A 26,093-nucleotide genomic window follows, 5' to 3' on the forward strand; every position below is an offset into this window, starting at 1 on the left:
TGAAGGGGGCCGCTGACTTGAACACTTGGAGGAGTATACTGGGCTAATTTCATGAGTATTTATTTTGTCTGTGATATGTAACCCTTTCTCGACAGGACATGCTAGTTCTGGGCAGCTGAAGAAGATCACAACATGGTGGAATTTGTCCAATTTTAACTCGGTGATACAGCGACAGAATGAAACATATTGTACCATGACGATGGCGTAACACAACTGCTGTAATGAATTTGTAACAATTTAACACAACCTAATTGGACGAGTAGCAATATCACGGTAATTATGCAGTAAATTAGAAAGCACATCCATGGCATGCAGATCTGCGGAGGAATGTTCTGCATGCCGGCTGTGTAAGAGTTAAAGACAAGTTTCCGGGGACATTTTTGGGTTTTGGTACAGAACACAAGATAAACCTTTTCTTTTGTCAATGGTGCAATGTTCGCCATTTGGAATTTGCTGAACTGATACGTAGTGGGTATGTCACAAATGGACTTGTCTGTGCCAAGTCAATGTGATATCAACGATGGATTATTATTCATATAATTTATAAAGCACAATGATATTCTGCAGAGCTTTAAAATGGGATTATAAAAAATGGAAGATTCTATGTAAACATGTATGCCCAGACATTATTCCAGAACCTCAAATATTTCTCAAGCAAAGTACTTGGTACGCAGTTTACCATTTAATCTGAATCGCCCTAAAAATATTATGGTAGTGGTAACTATAATGAGCATGTATGAAATGATGAGCACATGGATAGGGTTTAAGTGACTCAACAGCTATTGTTAAATCACTTTTCTTTTCTGGCTACACCCGCTAAACATTTGGTCATCATGTGCACTGAATGGGTCAGCTGTTGGTGAAGATGCCATAGGTTGGGTTAGCTATTGGTGAAGATGCCATTGATTATGTTAGCTGTTGGTGAACATACTGCTGGTTGGGTCAGCTGAAAATGACATTTGTTGGGTTAGCTGCCAGTGAAGGTGTCATTGGTTGGATCAGCTGTCATTGAAGGTGCCACCAGTTGGGGTTAGCTGTTAGTGAAAATACCACCAGTTGGGTTAGCTGCCAGTAAGGGCAAGACCGGTTGGGTTAGCCGTAAGTGAAAGTGCCACCGGTTAGGTCTGCTGTGAATGAGGTCTCAGCAGATGGTTCAGGACTTGGTGAAGCGGTCACTGGAAGGCACACAGTGAAGGTGTTATCATATTCTCTGCTCGAAGCTTTCCGTCAGTGAAGGCACAATGGAACACAGTGTTACACGGCAGTTCCTCAGTAATTAAACAGTCGTCTGGCAACATAGTGGCTTGTGGTACTCTTGAGAGCACAGAAGTCAGCTGGCTGTAATTGTGTAATCTCTGCACAGTGGGCAAGCACCAAAGGCAAGACATCAGGGTGAAAGAGCTAACTTTAGATATTATGGCATAAAAAAAAATCACTGCTAGACACGTCTTATATCCTCACTTACTCCTTCACTACCAGCTCGCTGATCACGGGTACACAGAGAATAAAAGAGGCGGCTGGCTCTATAGATAGTATGAAACGAATATTGAGGATATGAATACACGAGAGCTGTTCCAGCTTGTTTCTGCTACATGGCTTGAACATGTCTGCACGTACAGCATGGGATTCGTTTCATTAAACAAGAGAAAAGTAATGACTGGCTGTGGTATAGCAGTAAGGGGAGGTACTGGTGGCAGCATCTGGGCAGTGAATGGGTTAAGCATCAGTGTTTAGTTATTCTTGGGACCCCTGCTAGTTGTGCTGTCCGTGGATGTGTCTTGTTACTCTAAATTGTTGTGTCTCAGACCATGTCGGTGTGAAAATGGTTATTATGGAACAAGTAAATGCAAGGTGTCAATGTAGCTCATAAATAAGCCAGCGATATGACATATACCCTGTGAATGCCCAGAAGTACGTATTGCCAGAAGTCACCAACAACAAATGTTTGTGAATGGGTTAACCGTCTTTTAGTTATGGGACCGCAGTATATGGTTTGAACAGGTTATGCCGTCTATAGGCTACTGGCATTCCACTTAATGGAGCTGTATTGATGGAACCAGCTGCTAAAACACAAGCATTTAACTCCTGACCTTGTATGAGCCACTGGTCCCGTGGGCCTCCTACAAAGGCTCCTGAAGCCAAAAGGGAAGAGGATTTATGCAAAGAGAAGGGAAAGCCATGTTCTGCTGTACATGGAGGTTACATGGGTTGCTATATGTACACTGCTGAGTGGGGGATGCAAGCAATACAGGAACTCACTGGCTTACAATATATAGTGGGGCATATAAAATTATACAATAGAATGCCACTAATGCGCTATCATAATAAAAACACTACAAGACTATCTTTTCCAGAGAACAAAAGGAGCCAAATACCATCAAGGGCTATAGACGAATGTAAATGGAGACAAATGTGTCTTGGTCCAAAACAAAAAAAAGATGTCATCTCATCTGTGAAGATTGCGCAATCTGCCATTGAGGGTCTATCCAGGAGAGATTTCGCCAGGGTATCATTTTTATGAAAGTGTGCATGTGTTTCATTGCATAGAAGACGAGCACCATTGGGTAATGTTGACTTTAAGCGCAAAACACAGGAATTCACCCAAAATGTACATTAATATTATGTGTATGCACCGTTATATAAAGGGGTGGGTCAGGCTCTCATAAATATATGTCTTTTCCTAATGGGCAGGGAGATATTTAGAAAGATTAGGGGCAGAAGACCACCTACAAGGAAGCAGGGGATTTGTGCTTCTCCAGGAGAGATCCTTCACACCCGGGGCATCACGTGAATCGCTGGGAAATGGTGTAATATTCTGGCTACAGGATACACAAGGTGGCCACTAGAGGGACGACGTAATTAGGGATCTGTGCTGGAAGAGGTAGAGATCTCAATGCTCCTGGACCACCATAGAGCAGCATTGTGTAGAACAATTCTTGGGGGGTCATCATGTCTTGTGTTGGGGTTAACATAATTGGGGTTCATGACCTTATCACCAACAATTAGCAATTTAATAAAGGAGAAACAATGTAATAGTGAGGTATAAACCCGTAGACCATTACAATAGGAAATTAAGATGACTTCTCCCACACATAAGGGTTTTAATACATAAATAGCTATGTGAATTATCTACTGAAGACTAACCCCCTACTTTATTAACTAATAGCACATACAAATAACAATTACAATAAGAAAAAAAACCTTTATAGTGTAAAGCATTTTTATAAATGATATTGTATACTATTAATTTGCAATCTGCTGGAGAGGTGATAATATTTGCACTTTCAATTATATGAATATGTATTATTAATAATATCCCTCCATTGCTTAACACAAAGGAAAGAGCGTTCATTAATATGGGAGGGAGGTTTTAGACAGGTGTCTTACAACGCTTAGTCTTGTCCGCTCCCATTCTTGCTGCTTCTCTGGTGGATAATGCTGTGTTTTATATGCAAACAAGTTATTTATTGTATCCTTGATGTGAATACATAAGGTGAGTCAGGAGGCATGGTGGTTATGGCATTCAGAGTAGAATCCCAATAATAGACATTTCACAGATTTGTGCTTCTTGGGATTTCATATAATTTAAACAAAAATCCTTGAACCTCCAAGGTTCCAAACTATCTTAACTATAAACTATAACAAGCAAAATGGATATAGTACTATTGTTGGAAGAGAAGATGGAGCCTTTAGTCAAATGAGATATCCTTATGCCAACATACAAAGAGAGGTAGGGTCACAGAAGCTTTTAGGACTTTAGCAGTCACTTCTTCAGATGGAAACCAGCTTATGTGACTCTTTTACCGGTTGCCCTGACATTTTTGAGTTTTTCTGCTAATTATGTTTTGTTTGTAAGACGTAGCTAAGATCTGTGGATTTAAGTCAATCATATGGACTTAAGCCCAGTGCGGAGTTCATTGTATATGTCCTTCTATAGCCATCTACTTATCAATATATCGATATAAATATATATATGTATATAACATATAGGTCCAGGACCTGTTGAGATGTCAACTAATCTGCTCCACCTTGCACACAGGTCTCGCCTGCTCTGACCGCGTGTGGATTTAATAGCCGTGCAACACGGAAAAATTAAGTAATTTTAATTATGCCTCCAAGTTATTTACTGCAATTAAGACCATTTATCATATGCAAATTAGTGCAAACGGGTCTCATTAGTTAGTAAATTACTCAATATGAGCCGAACAATGTAGCACTCCAGTTTGTAATGAAAAATCCCTGTAGAGGCGAGCAGGATCAATTAAGCTAATTTGCATATGCAAATATATTCACTTTTGCCATTTTTCTATCTTTAGTTCGGTGATTTGGGATGATTTTTCCTTCCAGGTGCTATTTTGTTCTGCAAATCAGCCCCCGCTGCGAGGATCTTGTGGAGGCCTGCGGGGTCCAGCGCAAGCAAGCGGTGTGCGAAGCAGTGAGAAGAGCCCTTGTGGGAGACTCCCCACAATAATATATGTGGGTGCAGAGCCCCCGTCAAGAATAAGCGGAGGCTTCCTCTAAAACAGCTTGGCTCTATCGTATTAAAACCCAGAGGAAGCAAAAAGAGTGATGGGGTGAAGAGGGTGATGTGCAGAAGCGTAAGAGATATAACTGGCTCTGCGTCTCTACATAACAATGGCTCCTTCTGACCCTATGGGGGTTTATTCACTAAAACAGGGGTTTGTATTATTAGTTTCCGTTCACTAAAAACCGCATCTATTCCTATAAGACCCTGATTATGCATATGGTTTAGTTACTCAAATGGGGTCATTATTTATTTGGTAGAAAAAAATACTAACATTGGCCTGTCTGAAATGAAAAGTTTGGCCCGTGAACAATTATAGAAAGACCCGCTTGTGTTTTAACAAGGATAATTTTCCTCTAGGGCTTCATGTTTAAGCATATGCAGGCTGACAGGACTGGGTGCAAGGACATTCTGCAGTATGTGTACCCCCCCCTGCCCTCCCCAGCTCACGGCCGCCTGCGGGACTTTATCAATCACAGGCAGATGCCTGGTTTAAATGTCAGTGCTGGGACTGCAGCCATCCATTCATCTATCCATTGATCAGACATGTCGGAGAAAGAGCAGCACAGAATTAACCCATTCACTAAGCCGCACCGCTGACAATTATCATATAGCTCCACAAAGAAGACCGGGGTGTAAATTATCAGGGAGACCTGGACCTAGAGAATAGCTAAAGCATGGAGAGCCAGCACTGAGCATTACTACCATTCCTTGAGAATGTTACACCGTGAAATAAAAGGTTAACTACTCAGTTGGCAATGTTCTAAACCACCCTGGCCAGAAGAGCATAGATTCATTTGAAAGCACACATTATTCGTATATGAACCTGTTAATTTGCCAACCCAATAATTCTACGTCGAGATCTTTAAGCTAGTCAACACTTAAAAGTGACAGTCACATCCAAATTGTGGATAGCACATGGAGTAGTAGGAACCCAAGACATCTAATATGTTGCCGCTTCCAATATAAGTTAAACTTGAAGGGCATGGGTATACCATTTTACAAACGTTGCTGCATTTTGTGTTTGAAAACTTGATTTTAGATATATACGGTGGGAAACTCTCAGATGGACAACATGAAGTCTTCCCAAAAAAACATTTCTTTAATGAGTCTTAACGAGTTTGTAAAGTATCTTGGAAAAATATTATATTTATTCCACCTCTACCTGAAATAATTAATTTGTTTTAATTTTAATATAATCAAGTTAATGAAACATTGGCATTCTTTTAAGAGCCCAAACGAAATGATACCTTTAATAAAACATTTTCACTATTACTTTCACATAACCCACCTGTGCACCTCTTCCAGGCTGCTTAGTTGGCATGTGGTTCCATTTTTGAGACTTGATTGGAGATTTTTGCAAAAATCATCATTGGGGAAGACTGAACATTTTTTTGAGGCGGTTCACTTAAAATTGATGCTATGAAAAGTGCTATTATCTAGACTATTGCATTTTACCATTTTCTGTTCAAAACTAAATTCACATTCAGCTGATGTCCATCTTACTTTAAAGCTTCTTAACGTAAAAATAGACAAAGATATGCATAGATAACACTGAAGCTAATAGATTGTAAGCTCACAAGGACAGGTCCCTCTTCTCCTTCAGCACCAGCGTGTCTTAATGTTCATTAATGTTTTTGACCACTTTGTATATTGTCAATGTTTGGGTTGTCGATTTTCTCTCCCCTATTGTAATACCGATACGCAATCTGCTAGTGATAAATAACATTTTTACGTAATGAAACAGAGAGCACTTTTCTAATTCGTGACGAAGGGTTTCTTATTTTGAACCTCTGCTATGAAGCAATATGTTCTATCTAAATAAAAAATATAAAACCCCAATCCCAATAGCCTTTCCTTCCCTCCCTCCCAGTGCATATGTTTCTTAATAGAAGGACTAAACTCTTTATAAGGCCGATGACATGTGCCCCGGCAGTATTTCTGTCGGATCCCACGCATTTCACCCACTTCCAGTTTGTTCCATAACATACCTGTGAGCTATCTGAGTTTGACACAGGTTCTCCGGGAGAAGCCCTGTTTCATCAGAATGTTTGATCAGATTTTGTTTTTTGCTTTGGGCAAAAGGAACCCACCCACTTCCCTCCCACTCCCTCCCCTCCCTATCACACCCAGTTCCCTCCCACTCCCCTCCCTATCACACCCACTTCCCTCCCACTCCTCATCTACTATAGGCCACTCCTCCTAAAAAGGGAGAGCTCTGGGTACCCGAAACTGGGAAGCGCCCAACGTATGTCCCTGACTACAGCATCTTTTTTACATCCTAGGGTCTCTCGTACTGCTTGCATGGCACATTTTACAATTAACTGTAACGCGCTGTAAACAAGCACCGGATCCATGTTTTTAGAGGACTTTGTTGACAAAAATAAGAAAAAGGTATCACAACTAATAGAACCCAGACCCCTAAGGGCATTTGTGTTCATTTCATTAAAACAAATACATCGATAGGAATGAAATTAGCTGCTTTCTTCTGCTTCAACATTAAATTAATAATAAAAAACAAGATTGAGGCCGGGGAGATAAAAAAATATCACAACAATAAAGTCCAAGGATATTTAAAAAGTTACCGCCTCTGAATTAGCCTTTTTTGGTCATTTATCCCCTAAAAACCTTAATAGGTTAAATATGAAACATAATAATTCCTACATATAACCTGTCTTGGGCCAGGTTTGGAGGCTATCCCGGATTGGGCATTTGAGGAAATCCCACTTGTGTTTACAGACTGTAGAGATCAGCTATTTCCTCGGGCAAAGAATTAAGCACATTTCCTTACCTGAAGGATGTGGCTTCCAAGATGAGATTCAAAGATGTCAATAGCCAAAGAGCTGGGACTTCGCCTCCTTTGAGACCCTATAACTAAAGCGAGAACTTTGTGAGCCATGGAACATACAGAGACAAATTCTACAGACGACATTATGCAATATGACAAATCGTATTCAAATTCTATAATCATATGAAAATAATTGCTGTTTTCCATTTATCTTTGTCTATTCAATTGGGGCGTAACCAAGAAGTGGGTACAATGGGTTTCCCAACAATAAAAAATATATTTAAAATAAAACACACAGCATTAAATAATGTATGAAAAACAGAATCAACCTCATACTGAATGGTATCGTTTCATATAACCCTCCATGCGTATCAATTATGCTATGTTAGTCAAATAAGACTATGGGGTTTATTCACTAAACAGAGAGTTGGAAGAAGAGTTTATGGAAGAGTTGTGGTCTGACTTCATTGTTGATCATGAAGGGCCAACACAAGCAAGTTTCTCCTGAATGGCTGAGACATACCTGTATAATTTAATATGAAATGACACTAAAAAAATAGGAGAGAGGCGCAGACTGTGCCGCCAGTACTCCCAGGACAGAGAAGCAGACCGCACTACTGGTATACCCAGGAGAGAAGGACAGGCCTTGCTGCAAGTATACCCAGCAGCTAGGATGTAGGCTTTGGCAGAAATACCCATACGAGAGAAGCAGACGGTGCCGCCGTGTACCCAGGAATATACCTCTATGTGCTTGTGTGTCTATGTGTCATACAGAGAAGGGAGAGGGGCACTGGGCAGTACAGACTGTAAATGTCTCTGTTTGAGGGACTGAAGGGAGAATTTCACAGCAGATGGGTGGCATTCACGGCTATCAGCACCGATTTGTACATCAGAAGTCAGTCTTTCCTGCTGGTGGATACACTAATGCTCATGGATTTAATGAGTTCTTCTGTTCAAAATCTCATTTGCATCTGCTGGCTGGTATCACCTGCAGGTCATCTCTCCAGGTCTGCATTATTCTGCTCATCATGCACCATGTGGTTTTCTTCACATGAAGAACCCACATTTTCAGTGCTCATATTTGGGTATTATCTGGGAAAGAGGGTTGTACATATAGTGATGCAAAATAAAATACACGGCAGTATGGGCATACAAGGCATAAACCTTCTCCTATTTCAAATAGGGCAAAGTTCCCGCTGCACTCTAGGAATTGTAGTTGGGGACACGGAGGTAAAGAGACGAGGTACATACCACTCAGCTCCAGATTTTCAGGCACAGTCCTGCTGAGCTTTTGTGGGCCGTGTTGATCACAGGGGGTGCTTGGGTAGATCAGATGATTTTCACTGACAGGCCCATTGAGCTATAGAAATGATTCAGACCTCAATCTCATCTCAAGGTGGACAGAAACATAATGTTCTGGTAAAGCCCCAGACTCTGGTTACATCCTTCTTTGGCTCTCAGCAATGTTGAGAGGTACATGGACATTTTACAGTTGGGTCTAAGTATGGGTTAACTCCACTAAAGTTGAATGCCCTTGAACATTAACACTCCCAAAACAACTTGCATATTTACTAAAATGCGAGTGCTAATGCAAGATGGCTCTAGTAAATTTTGGGCGAGTTGGGCTTTCATAAACTGGGGAAACTAGATTCTTTGGTCCAATATTTCACTTGACTCTTGTTTTAAAGATGTAGCAGTGGAGGTGGACAGAGGACGTTGGATGCCAAAACAGGGGCTTACCTTCCTAATTAGACAAGCAACGACTTTGATTTGTATGGCTGTTTGTATGTTCATTGAACCATCTGTAAATTAGTTTAGAAGCTTTGAAAATATATTAAAAAACACATTAATGGTATGGTGAAGAATACTTTCTATCCACCTGTCTCTCTCTTTCAAGGAACCAACTCCCAATTGCAGTGTCACAGATGTCATCTATTCTATTCTCATTTCCATGTTTCGGCATAAAGTGTTTCGATGTGTAGATTTAAATGGCATAAAACTTTTAATGCTGCCTTTGGCCAGTAAATAGTTATTCCCAGGCTCAGACCTATAGAGGCATTCCTGAGAAATCATCGATCATGGCGTGGACCTTTGCAGCCTCAGTAGTGCAATAATTCAATACCTATGGACTCTGGGAGAAGCTATGCTGGAGCTTTGGGTCTGGGAATTAACAAAACGGGCAGCTAACTTCATATTACAATTAATTCAAAATGACACCTGAGTGCCACAGCGCCAAGTCCTGATTAACGAGTTGTAATTAACCTGTGCTTTGTGAGATACTGAAATTAGAATGAATCCATTAAAACATTTTTTTTTGTTTTATTTTTTTTATGAGAAAACTAGAAGAAAAAAACATAGATATTGATGGCAGATTACCATTTGGCTCATCTAGTCTGCCCATTTTTTCTGCTGTAAAGACTCTTAGCCATGTGCCTACCCCATGCATGTTTACATTCCTTTACTTTAATAACCACTATTAATTCCACACACATATCCAATATACACCATGCCAGCACAACATAATACGCAAGAATGATGTTATTCTGAAATAGAGCCTTCTACTTAGAACTAATTCTTGGAGCATGCAAGCTGTTGTTTCACCTGCTCCACTGAGCTTAACACTTTCACTCTCTCACACTTTCTGAATGTCTCCCTATTGTCCGTGACGACCACAGCCGCTTTTGTGTGTCGCAGCTCCGCTTCCGTGTATCATATTCATTCTTGTTTTTTTATCTTCTTGTTCTTCTCGCTTCTCTTCTCTCTCTCATTTCTTTGTCTGCATCTCTGCGGGCATAACCTCCTAATTGGAGGATCGGGGAGAAGATGTCACCGGAAGCTACGTCATTTCGCCCTAAGATAACCTCGTGTGAACTTCCTCCAAAATGGCGGAGCTTCTGTTGACATTATCTCCCCCAATCGGAGAATCAGGGAGACGACGTCACCAGAAGCTCAACCATTTTGGAAGAAGTTCGTCAGGAGGTTATGCCCGTGGAGATGCTGGCAAAGAGAGAGAGAGAGAGAGAGAGAGAGAGGAAAGAATAGAGAAAAAAGAAGATAGAAGAGAGAGGAGAAAAGGAGAAGACAGAAGAAAATAGAAGTAGATGCAGAACAGGAAGATACAAGACACAGAAGCAAACCCGAGAAAGATAGAAGCAGAAGTGGTCGGTAGAGAACACTATGAGGAAGAGCATAAGAGCATGAAAGTTTGAGAGTGTGAGCAAGAGTAAATGTGGGTGTTGGACAACTAATTTAGTTTCAAAATGCACCCCCATTTTTGTCCCAAACGAACAGGCAGGAAACGGAATTCGTTGACCCACAAAAGAAAGGAAATATTTGTCCAAATGTCTACTTTTAAAAATAAATTCCACTTTAGGAACATCATTTCTAGTGCTGCTCAATGATGAGACCCTTCCCAGGAAATAATTCTTCAATCATGTAAAATTTTCTCACTCATCATTTTCAAGGGAACATTTGTCATGGGACTGAAAGCAAGCTGTTGCTATAGAAACTGAAAAAGCTCCTTAAAAGTTTCTGTTATTTTGATGTGATTAACCCTTGAGATGAATGAACCAAATAACTTGTCTGCTAAGATTTGTTTGTTAGCATGATAGAGACTACAATTAATGTACAGGAACAGGAATTTTAAGGATCAGGTTTTCAGGGTCACTTAAAGGTTTAAGGTCACAATGGATAGGATGTGTTTTATAGGATTTAGTTACAAAACATATAGTGATTCTATAACAATGGATTACTCTTAGGATTTATCTCCCTCCTGTACCATCCTCTGCCCTTGTAACTGCCACCTTGGTCCCTAAATACCGGCTACAGCCACTGGTAGACCATGGGCATCCACTTCATATGCAAATGCCATCTGATGTATGCAGATCGGATGCATTATATGCAAACGAGAACAATTCAAATGTAAATTGTCTGCCCTGAAGCATGTTGACTGTTCACGCTCGTGTGTGTGTGTGTATATCTCTGGGTGCGTATGGTTGTTTGACACTGACAATAAGACAACAGATAACAATATTTTGGGTTATACTTTCCCCAACGACATTTATATGTAATGGAAAGATTTTAATTTTCTCAAACTGATCAATATTCTTACAGGACGTTACGAAACATCACCAAACTCCTGCTACACAAAATAAACATGCTTACATTCATTTATTTTATTATAGAGGCATTATACATAAACAATTGTGCATGCACTGCAAACCTCCCAAGGGTTAGAGAGTTAACTCAATTGAATCTGAAATGTTGGAGGGTATAGTATTGTGAATTATCTTTATTTACGCAAAAATAAAAACACGTATGTATGCTGTTCCACATACATTTTTTTTCCATTATGATGTATTTTGAGAACATTTCAGAAGGGCCTCTTTATCCTGTCTGTCTGTACCGCTCAGCATGCCCACCTCTGACATCGCAGAGGGGGCATTACCTTTAAGGTCTTCTAGTTCAAATGGACCTCACTCACACCTATCGCACTTCACTCACATCACACCTATCACACAAAACACCTCACACCTATCACACAAACTACACATGACTTCCATCACACTCACTCCTCATCACTGTGTACTATCACATAAAATGACTGACTCACTCCCTCACTCAAAACACTTCTCACCTATCACACTCACTCCTCATTACATCTCTCACTCAAATCACACTCACTCCTCATTACTGTGTACTAGGATCTGTAAAGCTTTGCTTTTCCACATGCATGAGCATTAAGTGGCAGGTGGAACGGCATTTAAACGGTGGTATTTCTAACTATAGAAGAATGCACATTAAAGTATTCTGTGAGAACTTTACATATGTGTACTAGGGCCTAAATAGACCCCTGCATGCAGTGTTCACCAAAACCAGAGCAGGGGCTCACTGGAGGTGAGTAAATCACGTGCAGGGATACATGCGTTTGAGGCAATTCAGCAGAATCCGCCCATACATTTGCAAAATGGACTACACAAAAAATGACCTTTAACTCCTGGCAAATAATGATTTTCACAATGGGCGTTATTGGAACCATCAAGTTGCCACCGTTAGCGAGTCCGTACAGTAGAATCCTCGTGGTAGGGTATTAAAGGTTTAATAAATAATAGTCTCATATAGAAAAATCTTGGTATAGTAGTCAGTAATGCCAATTCATCCAGAAAGCGTACACACTGCCTGCTTCTATACTGTCAATCTGTCTCCGAGGCCTGCATACACATAGCGCAGTACGTAGTCATTCTGCAGGCACAGCGGTCCTATTCCCGTGGGCCGGCACGTTGTGCGTGAGGATGGCCTCGTGCTGGTAGAGGGGGATCACCATGGCAAAATACACCCTCCCTAATACAGACCCTGATTGTTGCTCGTCTCTGGCAGGGTGGGATTTCTCTAACACTGCCTTATCAGGCTACGAACCCCCACTGAGGATTTCCTCCCCATGAGGCATTATTCCATGAATGGGTACATGTTTGAATCTCAAAGTTACTAAGCAACTTGTTCTCTCCACACAGTGCACCATAGCCAAGTATCTTAGACACAAGGAAAGGAATTTGGGAAGGCGGACTGGTGTCGTCACTCAAAATACATGAGGCCGGTTTAACCCTTGAATCCTGGAAAGCATTTTTTTGGGGGGGGGGGGGGTAATAAATTCAACACTCATCCAGACAAAGAGCCTGAGCATTAAATGCTGTGCATGCTTAAATAACTAACATGCCATGAATACAAGGGGGTAAACGGCTTTAAAGCCAGCCTATACCCACAGCATGATGCAGCCAAAAAGATGTCGATAAGATTATTATGTAATTTTACCTATACAATTATATGTCGATTAAATAGAAGATATTACGATCACAATCAACCAGGGGGGGGAAAAACAGGCTTCCATCAATGACCGGCACATGGCGTGCGATCACGTAGATCGCAAGAGCGGCTGGCCAGGTTTCGGTGCTCACACTGTATGGAATGCAAAGCGATAGAGAAGCCTCCAGTGGAAACGTCCGTGACACCTCAACGTTGAGGATGGAGCTGCTCAAATCCAGTTGAGTGAGCAGACAGCAGCACCTTGCAACTCCCCTTGTCTGAGTTTTTGAAGCGTGACCTGCAGCCCGGGTTGGCTTCCAACATATACAAACTGTAGCGTACGCTATGGCTCTGATCTCTGAGAAACACAGAGCCCACACCTGACTGCTCCCCTCACTTGTCATGTAAGAGTGTCCACAGAGAACAAGGCTGACGGGCGCAGGCGAGAACAATGGCACATAGAGGGTTATTTATATATAAAAAAGCGTTTATAACGTGGTCTACGCAACATAGCAGCCAAACCATTCCATAGGTTGATATGGTGATAAGATCACTTTTAAAACTTTGTAACAGAATAACTTTTTATATATATAACCCTTATGTAGTCTGTACAGAATAACATAGGCCTGTGTTATATACAATGTTACTTAGGCACTAAACATAATGTTTTTTAAAGAATAATAACATGAGAAGAAAATAAGTAAAAGGAGTTATGTTATATATAAGGTAATAGTTAACTTAAATGATCAAAACACTTATAATTGTTTTTAAAAAACATGAACTTTTGGAATAATAATAATAATAATGGTGGTGGTTGGAGTGGCAGTAGTGGTGATGGTAGTGGCACAAGAAGCAGACGATGGCTCTCCTCCACATGTAGGGTTAGTGCTGGTGCTAGGTCGGTCAAGAGATGTTTTAGTAGTTGCTCTTTTCTTCTCTTCATATACCTCTTTGTAATATGAGAAGGCTTAGCTGACTATGCGTTATAAGCGAACAAACCAGGATACATCAGGGTCCTGACTTCCTACAGCATTATAGAGATGGGGTGAATTGTCTAAGACAAGCAGAATTTTGAAAGGTAGGTTGTGTTCCTGACAGTATGTTTCCACTTCAGCCAAAAAGCAATTAACAAACCAATTCTCAAATATGATGATGGTTATCCACACCTTACTGAGTGAGGGAATGAGTCTAGGTGAGCAACTAATTTGTCCCTAAATTCCATAAGTTTTTTGTGCACATTGGAATTATTTTTTTTAAGTCCACAGCTACGTTTGTTGGCGTTATGTACATTGGGGTCTATCTGTATATCTGGAGACAACAACATTAACTCAAGAGGTGCACATACCACAGCATTAGCCACTCTGGTCTAGATTATGATGCTGGGGTCATTCCACATCCCAACCAAAGTTTACTGTCTGACATTGTTTAATATTGGTACCGTTACACGCTTCCTCCCAGGTAGTCTTGCCACAAGGTCGGTACAAACAGCCAAATAGGTGTATACAAGGAAGGCCAGTACGCTATCCCTTTTTGTTGCCATCTGGGAAGGCGAGAGGTTAAAAAGAATCAGCTGCAGACACATATTCATGACGTACGTAGGTGGTGCGAGCTAGGTCCTATGGATGTGCCTGTTCGGAGGGCACTTCTCATGTGTTGCTGCAGTGTGAGCGGAGGGAGGGGTGAGCATGAATTACACAGAGAGGGCGAGGGGAATCGGCAACAACCTGCGGCTGGTGTTCCATCCTGCCGAACAAGACGATAACTCATCCAGGCAGAAAAATATCAGCGCCGTGGGAATACGAGCGCTGCCTGAGTGTAATTACAGAGTAACCTGCACTTGAGAATGGCACACAGATTCGTTCACACGCAGGAGACTATACAGGCAGGCCTGGGTCACAAAGGGTTAGCTAAAGCCACCACATTCCTACAGTGAGCATCTGGACGGTCGCCACTGCATGTCATTCAATGTGATGTGTCTCTTTACTGTCTTCGATGATTCTATTTGTTTTGTGGCTGCCCTGCAATCTGTATTCTCTCTGATATGGTGTTTTGTCCCTGTGTTGTCTGTCAATATATTCCATGCCTGCTGTCACCGAGCTGTGTGTGTCACATCTGGTCAGCAGACACGTCCTTTCACCTCCCATGCTGTGTGTCCTCTGGTAATCCACTGGCTTGGTCACTGCTTGTTGTCCATTCTGCTTGTTGCTCTACGTTTTATCAGTTCCTTTGTCCCCCGTAGACTATATGTTCGCTCTGTGTTCTCTATGCTTGTTGCTGTGACCTCTGTCAGTCTGTGTGCCCACTTCAGTCTCCATCACTTCTCCATATGTTCTTGTGCTCCGTATAGGCTGTGTCTACTGCCTATTATATTCCCCATACCCCGCCACTGCCTTTACAATAATAACAACAACAAAATATTGTACATGCTGCCTATTAATGACTGTGCTCAATATAGTCTATATTGGTGCTGGTATGGTTACTGCTGTAGGCCACCGACCATGTATCTTACACTGACATGTATGTCCATACTACTTTGTGTGATCAGTGTCCTGTGTGATCAATTCTAGAATGAATACTAAGTCACTGTGCTCTCTCCATGTCAGTGTACTCAAGCAGATAGCATTCAATTGATCTCCCTGCTAGTACGTACCCCCTACTTTGCCTGCTGGTATACTCTCCCTGTTAGCCTTCTGTACCCCACTTACTGTTGATGGGCTCTATGCTGTATGAGCATTGTATGCCCTGTCACTCTCCAAGGTCTTGATTATCTGCTGATGTGCTTTGTAAATTCTGACTATTCTATATTCTCCATCATTTATTATAATAATAGCGCTATTATAAAGGGCTCTGCAACCACCACTGTCAATTCTAATGGCAGAAACAAACCTACATACCTGTGAATGATGGTTTAGGATCATGTCGGACTATGCAGATCTACACGTGAGACTACATTCCAGTTTCTTCTCTCGTTTGGTGACATCCACTATCTGTCTCCCCTATGTGTGGCTAACCCCAACCTTTTTGCAAAGCCAACCTACCCAGGGAACATGTAATGTCACTTAAGCTTTGGGAACCTCAGAGATCTCTTGCTCAGATTTTCCTCATATGCCATAGGCAATCAAACTATATCACTCAGTGAGTAAACAACAACAAATTTCTCTGTAATGAGAAACCATATAAAATGCATAGGTCCAGATGCCATGTGTCCCTTAGGAGCAGCCATAGAAAGAAAAATCTCAAATAAAAGCTTCTTTCCCTCTGGGCTTCTGATCACATATCGGCCACCGACACAAACATAAATATAAATTTCACAGAAAATAACCTGCTTTACTCCAACTACCTGAGCGATAAAAATTAATGAACTTAAACGCTCCCCCAACCTGTGCTCCAAATGGCTCTATATCCCTGCCTGCCCGGGATCAGCTGAGTGATTCCACCGCGCCGCACGCAATTCATCTCTCTGCTAGGACAATTTTAATTTAAATGCAATTAGAGGCCGGGAATGAACATTATGCATTAGATAAAGCAAGAACATGCAGACTATCATAAATACCATTCCGACAAAAAGAAAAAAAATTAATTACAGAGCATTAGGGCAGAAGTCAGGGTTTCTTTAGTGTGTTCCAATAAATGTTAAATGCTTTTTAAACAGGTCTGCATGTGAATATTATATATATATATATATACACACATATATATACACATATATACACACACACAGACAGCTAAGAAGACTCAAATATACCTATATATTGACAGAAATTATATATAAACAATATGCTTGTTACCGTCTAAGTGGGCGACCTCCGCTCACAGGTGTTAATAAATACACTTTTCCTACACTGGTAGGATATGAGTCATTTATTAATGTATATGATGTTTAATCCGGACTACGATTAAAAAAATCCCCCAAATCCCATCCTTACACCTGTGCTGCATTCTTTTCTATATATCCCAGCTATAACGGTGTAAGTATTGTAAACCAAGCCCCAAACACGCACGTCACGCTGACCGCTCCTGGCCGTCTTCCTCATTAAGATTCACGGAGTTAATCCATCTGTGGAGGACATTTGCATTTTGCCTTTTAAGAGACTCTGATTAAAATGTTGGTGCCCTTTCAGCTTAATTAGTTGTGCCAATTATCCTGACACCTTAACCCTAACGCACAGCCATCAAATCAAGCACAAAGAAACAGATTATGGCACCGCCATTCAAACATACATCCTTAATGAAAGGGAGCGTCTCGGAGCAGACTCGCAGTGGAGGGCCCAGGAGCACACACCACATAAGTTCTTCACCCGATACACCTGCCGAGGTGTGGGAAATCAGGGGCTTAGATGATACCCATAGTGTGGAGGCTCAGGTAGAGGGATATATATATATATATATATATATATATATATATCCAGGTCAGGTATGCAGGACAGGTAGTTAGCCAATGCCGGGCTACACTAAACGAGTGCTCAGACGTAGCCAAGGTTGGTACACAGAGCAGCTAGTCAGCACAGATTCAGCACACAGATCAGATCAGATCAGCAAAGTCCAAAACCACAAGGCAGAGAGTAGTCAAACATGCCAGGGGTCAAACATGAACAGATTCACAAACTATGTACAAAAGGACCACACTAGAGTGCATCAGAATAGCAGTTCCAGGTTTTTTAATCTGGCGCCGAGCCGGCATCACCCCTAAATTGTGCATCATGGACACAACCCTATCGCGCATCAGGTAGGTACAGGCTGTACGGAGACCTCCCGCCGGCAAGCTGCCACTTGGCTGCTGTCTCCAATGCGTTACAGAGTGTACAATAAACATGTTAGCAGCAGTATAGCCCCAAGCTGTGCCTCTTTAGGAGGGACAGTTCATGCTTTGGGCCACATCCCTGTCTGCTTTTCCTCCCCTGACATCACTCTTTTCTAGGTGTGCAGAATGTTTGCACGGTATAAATACAAAACCATATCTGGTAACCTGCCAGGGTTGGTTGCCCAGATTTCCCCCTCTAGTAGGCTTGTGGCTGCTATAAAGGGTGTGAATAATCATGTAGAGGGCCCAGTTACACTTTAAAGACAATGTGGTACGGGTGGAAAGTATGCAGAAGTGGACAGAACTGGGGTGGGGAGTGTGACCAGCTTGGAGGTTGAAGAGACTTTGGGAAGCAGCAGAAGTTCCCAGGTGGTATCACACAGCTCTACTCTGTGAATCCATCTGAAATTATCTACATGGTCTGGAGGGCAGAATGTCCCACTTGGTCGTGCACTAGAACCATATTGTATTCTGCCTTTTAGTAACATAGTAACATAGTTCATAAGGTTGAAAAAAGACCAAAGTCCATCAAGTTCAACCTATATACATATTGTGTCCCTACTGTGTTGATCCAGAGGAAGGCAAAAAAACCCTTATGAAGCAGATGCCAATTGCCCCATACCAGGGGGAAAATTCCTTCCCGACTCCAAATATGGCAATCAGAATAAATCCCTGGATCAACGTTCTGTCCCTATTAATCTAATATCCATAACTTGTAATATTATTGCTTTCAAGAAACACGTCCAGGCTCCTTTTGAACTCTTTTATTGAGTTTGCCATAACCACTTCCTCTGGCAGAGAGTTCCATAATCTCACCGCTCTTACTGTAAAGAACCCCCGTCTGTGCTGGTGTAGAAACCTTCTTTCCTCCAACCGTAGAGGATGTCCCCTTGTTATAGATACAGTCCTGGGTATAAATAGGTCCTGGGAGTGATCTCTGTACTGTCCCCTTATATATTTATACATAGTTATTAAATCCCCCCTAAGCCGTCTTTTTTCCAAACTAAATAACCCTAATTCTGATAATCTTTCTGGGTACTGTAGTCCTCCCATTCCCCTTATTACTCTGGTTGCCCGTCTTTGAACCCTCTCCAGCTCCACTATATCTTTCTTGTACACTGGTGCCCAGTACTGTACACAGTATTCCATGTGTTGTCTGACTAGTGACTTGTACAGTGGTAGAATTATTTCCTTGTCGTGGGCATCTATGCCCCTTTTGATGCACCCCATGATTTTATTTGCCTTAGCAGCAGCTGCCTGACACTGGTCGCTACAGGTAAATTTACTGTTAACTAAAACTCCTAAGTCCTTTTCCATGTCAGTCGTCCCCAGTGTTTTCCCATTTAATACATATTCCCAGCCTGGATTTTTCTTCCCCATGTGCATAACCTTACATTTATCTGTGTTGAACCTCATCTGCCACATCCCAGCCCAAGCCTCCAACCTATGCAGATCCATTTGTAATCGTGCACTGTCCTCTATTGTGTTAACCACGTTACAGAGCTTAGTATCGTCTGCAAAGATTGATACTTTACTATACAATCCCTCTACAAGGTCATTAATAAATATATTAAAAAGAATAGGACCCAAAACTGACCCCTGTGGTACCCCACTAGCAACAGTAACCCACTCAGAGTATGTACCATTAATAACCACCCTCTGTTTCCTATCACTGAGCCAGTTACTTACCCACATACACACATTCTCCCCCAGCCCAAGCATTCTCATTTTATGTACCAGCCTTTTATGTGGCACCGTATCAAATGCTTTGGAAAAATCAAGATATACGACATCCAGCGATTCACCCCGATCCAGTCTTGAGCTCACCTCCTCATAAAAGCTGATCAGGTTAGTTTGACAGGACCGATCCCTTGTAAACCCATGCTGATATGGAGTCATACACTTATTTTCATTGAGATACTCCAAAATAGCATCTCTTAGGAAACCCTCAAACAGTTTACACACAACAGAAGTTAAACTAACAGGCCTATAATTCCCCGGGTCACTTTTTGTCCCCTTTTTGAATATTGGCACAACATTTGCTATGCGCCAGTCCTGGGGAACAGACCCTGTCACTATAGAGTCCTTGAATATTAGAAATAGGGGTCTGCCTATTACATTACTTAACTCCCTTAGAACGCGGGGGTGAATGCCATCTGGACCTGGTGATTTGTCTATTTTGATTTTTTTTAGGTGGCACTGCACTTCTTCCTGGGTTAGACAGGCGACATGTACTGGGGCAGTTATCTCATCCTGCTGTATATTACCTGGCATTTCATTTTCCTCTGTGAATACAGCAGAGAAGAATATATTTAATAGATTAGCTTTTTCCTGATCCCCGTCTATAACTTCTCCCTCATTACTTTTTAAGGGGCCAACGCTTTCATTTTTAACCTTTTTACTATTTATATAGTTAAAGAACATTTTGGGGTTTGTCTTACTCTCTTTGGCAATGAGTCTTTCTGTCTCCACTTTTGCTGCTTTTATCTGATTTTTACATATTTTATTTTTTTCCCGATAGCTTTTTAGTGCTTCCTCACTGCCTTCCTGTTTTAGTAGCTTAAATGCCTTTTTTTTGCCATTTATTACCCCCTTTACATTTTTATTTATCCACATTGGTTTTCTCTTGTTCCTGACTCTTTTATTCCCATACGGTATGTACCTTTCACAGTGAGAATTTAAGATATCCTTAAAAATCTCCCATTGAGTGTCTGTACTCTTGTTTTTGAGGACATTTTCCCAATTTACAGTGTTAAGGGCTTCTCTTAGTTGATCAAACTTTGCCTTCCTAAAGTTCATGGTTCTTGTGGCTCCTCTAAGAGTTCCCTTATTGAAGGACAAGTTATAATGTATCATATTGTGATCACTATTTCCTAGATGCCCCCTGACCTGCACATTAGTTACTCTGTCAGGTCTGTTGGTCAATATTAAGTCCAGTAGGGCGCCCCCTCTGGTCGGGTCCTGTACCATTTGGGACAGATAATTATCCTTACTTATAGTCAGAAACCGGTTTCCTTTATGAGATTCACAGGTCTCTGTTTCCCAGTTTATGTCGGGATAGTTAAAGTCCCCCATAATAACCACCTCATTGTGATTTGCTGCCTTGTTTATTTGCTTTAATAATTGATCTTCTGCTGCTTCCATTATATTTGGTGGCTTATAGCAAACCCCGATCAGTATTTTATTATTTTTCTTTCCATACATTTCTACCCATAATGACTCCACATTATCATTTCCCTCACATATATTCTCCCGCAGTGTGGCCTTTAGGCTGGACTTTACATAAAAGCAAACTCCTCCCCCTTTTCGTTTTTTTCGATCCTTCCTGAATAGACTATAACCCTATATGTTAACCGCCCAGTCATAGCTATCATCCAACCATGTCTCTGTTATACCCACTATGTCATAGTTTTCTTCAGACATTATTAACTCCAGTTCGTCAGTTTTATTGGTCAGACTTCTGGCATTAGTAAGCATACAATTTAGAGGTGTATGGTTTTTTTCCCTATGAAGCCTATCCCTATTGACTATTCTAACCCCTCCCTCCGCTCCACCCCCAGGTACATTTATAAGCCCCAGCTTTCTATCTACACCATCTTCCCCTTCTATATTGTAGTTTCCCTCCCCCCCTTTACCTAGTTTAAACACTCCTCCACCCTTCTGGCCATCTTCTCCCCGAGCACAGCTGCACCCTCCCCATTGAGGTGCAGCCCGTCCCTACCGTAGAGCCTGTATCCGACAGAGAAGTCGGCCCAGTTCTCCATGAACCCAAACCCCTCCTTCCTACACCAGCTTCTGAGCCACTTGTTTAGCTCCCTAATCTCCCGCTGCCTCTCTGGTGTGGCACGTGGTACAGGTAATATTTCAGAAAATACTACCTTGGAGGTCCTTGCCTTAAGCTTGCTACCTAAGTCCCTGAAATCATTTTTAAGGACACTCCGCCTACCTCTCACTTTGTCATTGGTGCCAATGTGCACCATGACTGCTGGGTCTTCTCCAGCCCCCCCCAGTAATCTGTCAACCCGATCCGCGATGTGCCGAACGCGAGCGCCAGGCAGACAACACACTGTTCGGCGATCCCGGTCTTTGTGACAGATCGCCCTGTCTGTCCCCCTAATAATTGAGTCCCCCACTACCAGCACCTGTCTGGCCTGCCCTGCGCTCCTCCTTCCCTCCTTACTGGAGCAGACACCCCTCTGGTGGTCAGAGGCAGTGACTTGCTGCAGTACTGCTAACTCTGAACTAACATCCCCCTCATCTGCCAACCGGGCAAACTTGTTGGGGTGTGCTAGATCAGGACTAGCCTCCCTGGCGCTTTTCCCCCTACCCCGCCTTCTAACTGTAACCCAGCTAGCTGCCCGACTGTCCTGTACCTCCATCCCGCTATCCTCCCCCACCTCTACCCCCGAGAGAGCTTGCTCAGTGAGCAGCAGACTCCTCTCCAAGTTGTCAATAGATCTCAGTGTTGCCAGTTGCTCCTCTAGACTCAGGATTTGTGCTTCCAAATGAGCAACCTGCACACATCTCGCACAGCAATATGCACCCTCGAAGCACTGATCAAGGATTGCATACATTGAGCAAGATGTACACCTGACCGCATTGTCAAACATGGAGGACATCTTGGCAATGGGGATAGCTCAAATAACTGGCAAAAACAGACAGTAAGGTGCAATATATATATATATATATATATATATATATATATATATATATATAAATGAAGTGTCTTTCTTCAGCTGCCTGACTCTATACCCACAGATGAGTTATAGTGTGATATGTGGTGAGTTATGTGTTAGCACACACACACACCTCTCCTCATTATTTCTTTTATGTTTTCACCTGAACTTTTAACAAAGTATAATTTGTGGTTCCTAATAGTAAATGTGTCTTCATACTTAACTAGAACGCAGTTATGGGTAAGTGTACCTGTCAAATACTTTACACCAAAATAACATAATAGACGTTCGCTCTACTAGTATGACACAAAATGTGAGGGAATAGTGTGACTCTGGGATACTTTTTGTAAAAAGTATTGCTCCAACAGAAGAGTTTTTAGTCAAAGATTATATTTTCTATTGGGCCAATAAAAAAAAGTATAGACTCACATAAGCTTTTAGAATGTCACAGGTCTCTTCTTCTTCTTCTGGTGAAGAGAAGACACTTACATAGCAACATAGTAATTCTACCTATCCTTCATGTTTTCATCCAAAAAAGGGTAAAAAAAAAGCCCCCAAAAACACACTAAATAAGCTATTATAAAACTTTTGAAGGAAAAATTCCTTCTTGAATTCAAGGGGCAATAAGATATCTACTTTCATGAAGGAGCCCTAAAATATTAAATTTTATTCTATTATTTATAGCCCTGTATGTTATGCTTTTCTAAAAAATATCCAGAATCTTTTTGAAGGCATCCCTTGTATCTGATAGAACCACCTCTCTTGGCAGTGAACTCCATACCTTTATGGCTCTTACTGTTAAGAATCCCTTCCTCTGTTGTCTATTTTATTTCGGCCCTGCACATATTTATACAATGGTATTTTTATGGATATAAGTGCATTTCTTTTAGTCTCTTTTTCATAACTGGTATCTCCCAATCCCCGTATTAATTTTGTAGTCCTCTATAATGTCCTTCTTAAGGAGCGGTGCCCAGAATTGAACCTCGTATTCAAGGTGAGTTTTACCATTGACTTGTAAAGAGACAAGATGATATCCTCCTCCCGTGAATCAATACCCCTTTTTATACATTCCAATATCTTACTGGCCTTTGCAGTCTGGTGTCTACAGTTATACCTAATTCCTTCTCCTACCATTTAAAGTATATGTTGCGTTGTTATCATTTTCCCTATAATGCATAACTTTACATTTGTCTGTGTTGAACTTTACTACTTGCCTGCCCAATCCTCCACTCTAAATCTAAATCTTCCTGGAAAGAAGAAACATCTTCTTCATCCAGGTCCTACCTTCACCTAAATACTGCATAATATGTTCTGGGACAGTGATTTGACCACTGGTAAGTTTACATTCCACTCCAGAGAGCTCAGAATCTGTTGGTCATCACATTGCAGCAAGAGCGTTATATAATGAGAAAGTACATAATCAATACTCCATCTTCAAGAAACACAGGGTTCTGCTTAACCGGTTACATAACATAAAGGACGGACTTCTGCTGGTGTTCACTGTTAGTTACTGGGTTACTCTAACCCGGCAGCAAATCATTTACATATCTGCGTAAAACACTTAGAAGGTGTGCTACACGGGACATTACAATATTGTTTTGTTGCCCCTAAAACAGTGAAGTATGTCCTACTAAAGCGTATGGACAGTACGCTTTTGTGGATTTCTGCTACATAGCATAGAAATAAAATACCTTGCTTAATTTCAATTTGCAAAAATGGCACCCAAGGTACCTCGTCTGTACCAGCAGAAAACAAGATGGCCGCTCCCAGTGGCCTTATTTTGTTGACTTTCTAACCGAACCACTGTGGAAAATGTATCTTTAATAATTTACCTGGTGCTTTGCATGCTGAACGCCTGAGACACCAGAGTACAGCACCTCAGCTATGGATCTCCCAAGCCTTATCGCATACAGGTTTTGAAACACAAGTCCCTCTGTCCCTTTTTGAGAGTTCAAAAATATTGTATTGTTTTATTATTCTGTTGTTTAGATAACCCAGAGAGTTGCGTATTTGCAGTGTTTATGTGTCCTGTCTGATATCTTAGCTTCATCTACGAGACAAACACCCTGCCTCATTACCATATTGCCTTGTAGAAAAAAAATAGAATGGCTCAGTCTAAATCGCTGCCGGACACTCAATAGTAAAAGCCTACAGAGTAAAGGATTAGGCATGACTTGTTCAGCTGTGGCACAAAGAATAAGCAAGGACGTTTATTGGAACAAAATGAAATGAAACCACCCTGTCTTGATAAACTGTATACAGTATCATATTTAAAGAAAATATATTTATTTTTCCACGGGTCTTCCTCTTTAAAAGCTAGATGCTCATATCACTCGTTTTTTACAATCCCTAACTTCCTCTGTGTCACATAGTCCCTTTAAAGTTCTTCACTCTCCCCACCTCACCATATCAGTCTTTCAGTCTCATTTAATACAGATATGACTTTGCGGGAAGGGAAAATGATTTAATTTATGATCACTCATCCCTGATGTGTATCCTATGAATGTGAAAATCTCTGCTCCTAATTTTAATTGCTCCATTCGCTCCCCGCAGGAAGGCAGCTAAATTGGCTCTGTGAAATAGTGGCGAGTGGCATGAAAACAGAGGCTGAATTTTAGAATGTTTCTAAATAACGATGCCATTTTCGCAGCGTGTCGTGCTGAAGCGTCATTACCCCTGTGAGAGGGACTCTCTGAACCTTGCCCAGAATTCTAGAGGATACGAAAACACCTTGCCGTCAGCAGGAACATAGAGAGCCCCATTACTGAACATCAACTGTCATGTATTGTTGGCCGTGTGTTGATTCTGGCTGCTCTAACATTCTCATTTCAAGGCTTCATAAATGTTAGTTACGTGTTCATGGAGTACCAATAACTGGTAGATATCTCCCACTCCCTTATCTTTAAATCGGATATTGTCTGGGAAGTCTCCGGGGTCTCCGGGTCAGCATGTGGAAACTCCGGGTCGCGGGAGAGGCGTTCCGGCACGTCCCACTCCCCGCCCACAATAGCATGTGTCCCATGACATCACCGGGACCGCCCACCATCAGCAGGACCGCCCACAGACGTCAGCAGGACCCCGCCTCGGCATCCCACAAGGGGGAGCTCCTGGCAGCGTAGGCAGAACGTTCCCAGGTATTCACTTAACTTTAAAACAAACAAGTACCCTATTGCAGGGGCAGAAGAAGGCTGCATGCTGCCCACCGGATTGGATCTGATTTGAAGAGTCCAGGTCAATGTTTTCTTATTATTATTTTGATATTCTATATCTTGACTTATAATCACCAAGGACTCTTGCATCAGAAGGAAGTCAGGATCTTTAAGGATTTTCTATACAGAGATTCTACCCAGGCTTATGAAGAATATGGGCATAAAGCTAAAAAAGGGGACAAACTAGTTTCTGCATAGGCCTCGTGCCCCCGTTGGTGTTGTTTTGCCCACTGCTGCATCGCTGTGATCCCTGTAACCTATATTTCATAAAAAAAAATAATCTCCAACTCCCTGA

The 26,093-nt window shown here is 41.7% G+C and overlaps 1 protein-coding gene across 1 annotated transcript in view; it reads right to left on the bottom strand.

The window, feature by feature from the left end:
• Window positions 1–26,093, bottom strand: part of LOC149284056 (neuronal PAS domain-containing protein 3-like) — a 176,771-nt gene that overhangs the window by 55,188 nt on the left and 95,490 nt on the right. Inside the window, exon 3 of the mRNA XM_089497231.1 lies at window positions 7,317–7,399. Within this exon, the coding sequence (XP_089353357.1) occupies window positions 7,317–7,399 (83 nt within the window). The remainder of the gene's footprint in view (window positions 1–7,316; window positions 7,400–26,093) is intronic.

The sequence above is a fragment of the Sceloporus occidentalis genome, unplaced genomic scaffold (assembly GCF_023333645.1).
Source record: "Sceloporus occidentalis isolate IW3139 unplaced genomic scaffold, rSceOcc1.0.p SCAF_100, whole genome shotgun sequence".
Lineage (NCBI taxonomy): Eukaryota > Metazoa > Chordata > Lepidosauria > Squamata > Phrynosomatidae > Sceloporus > Sceloporus occidentalis.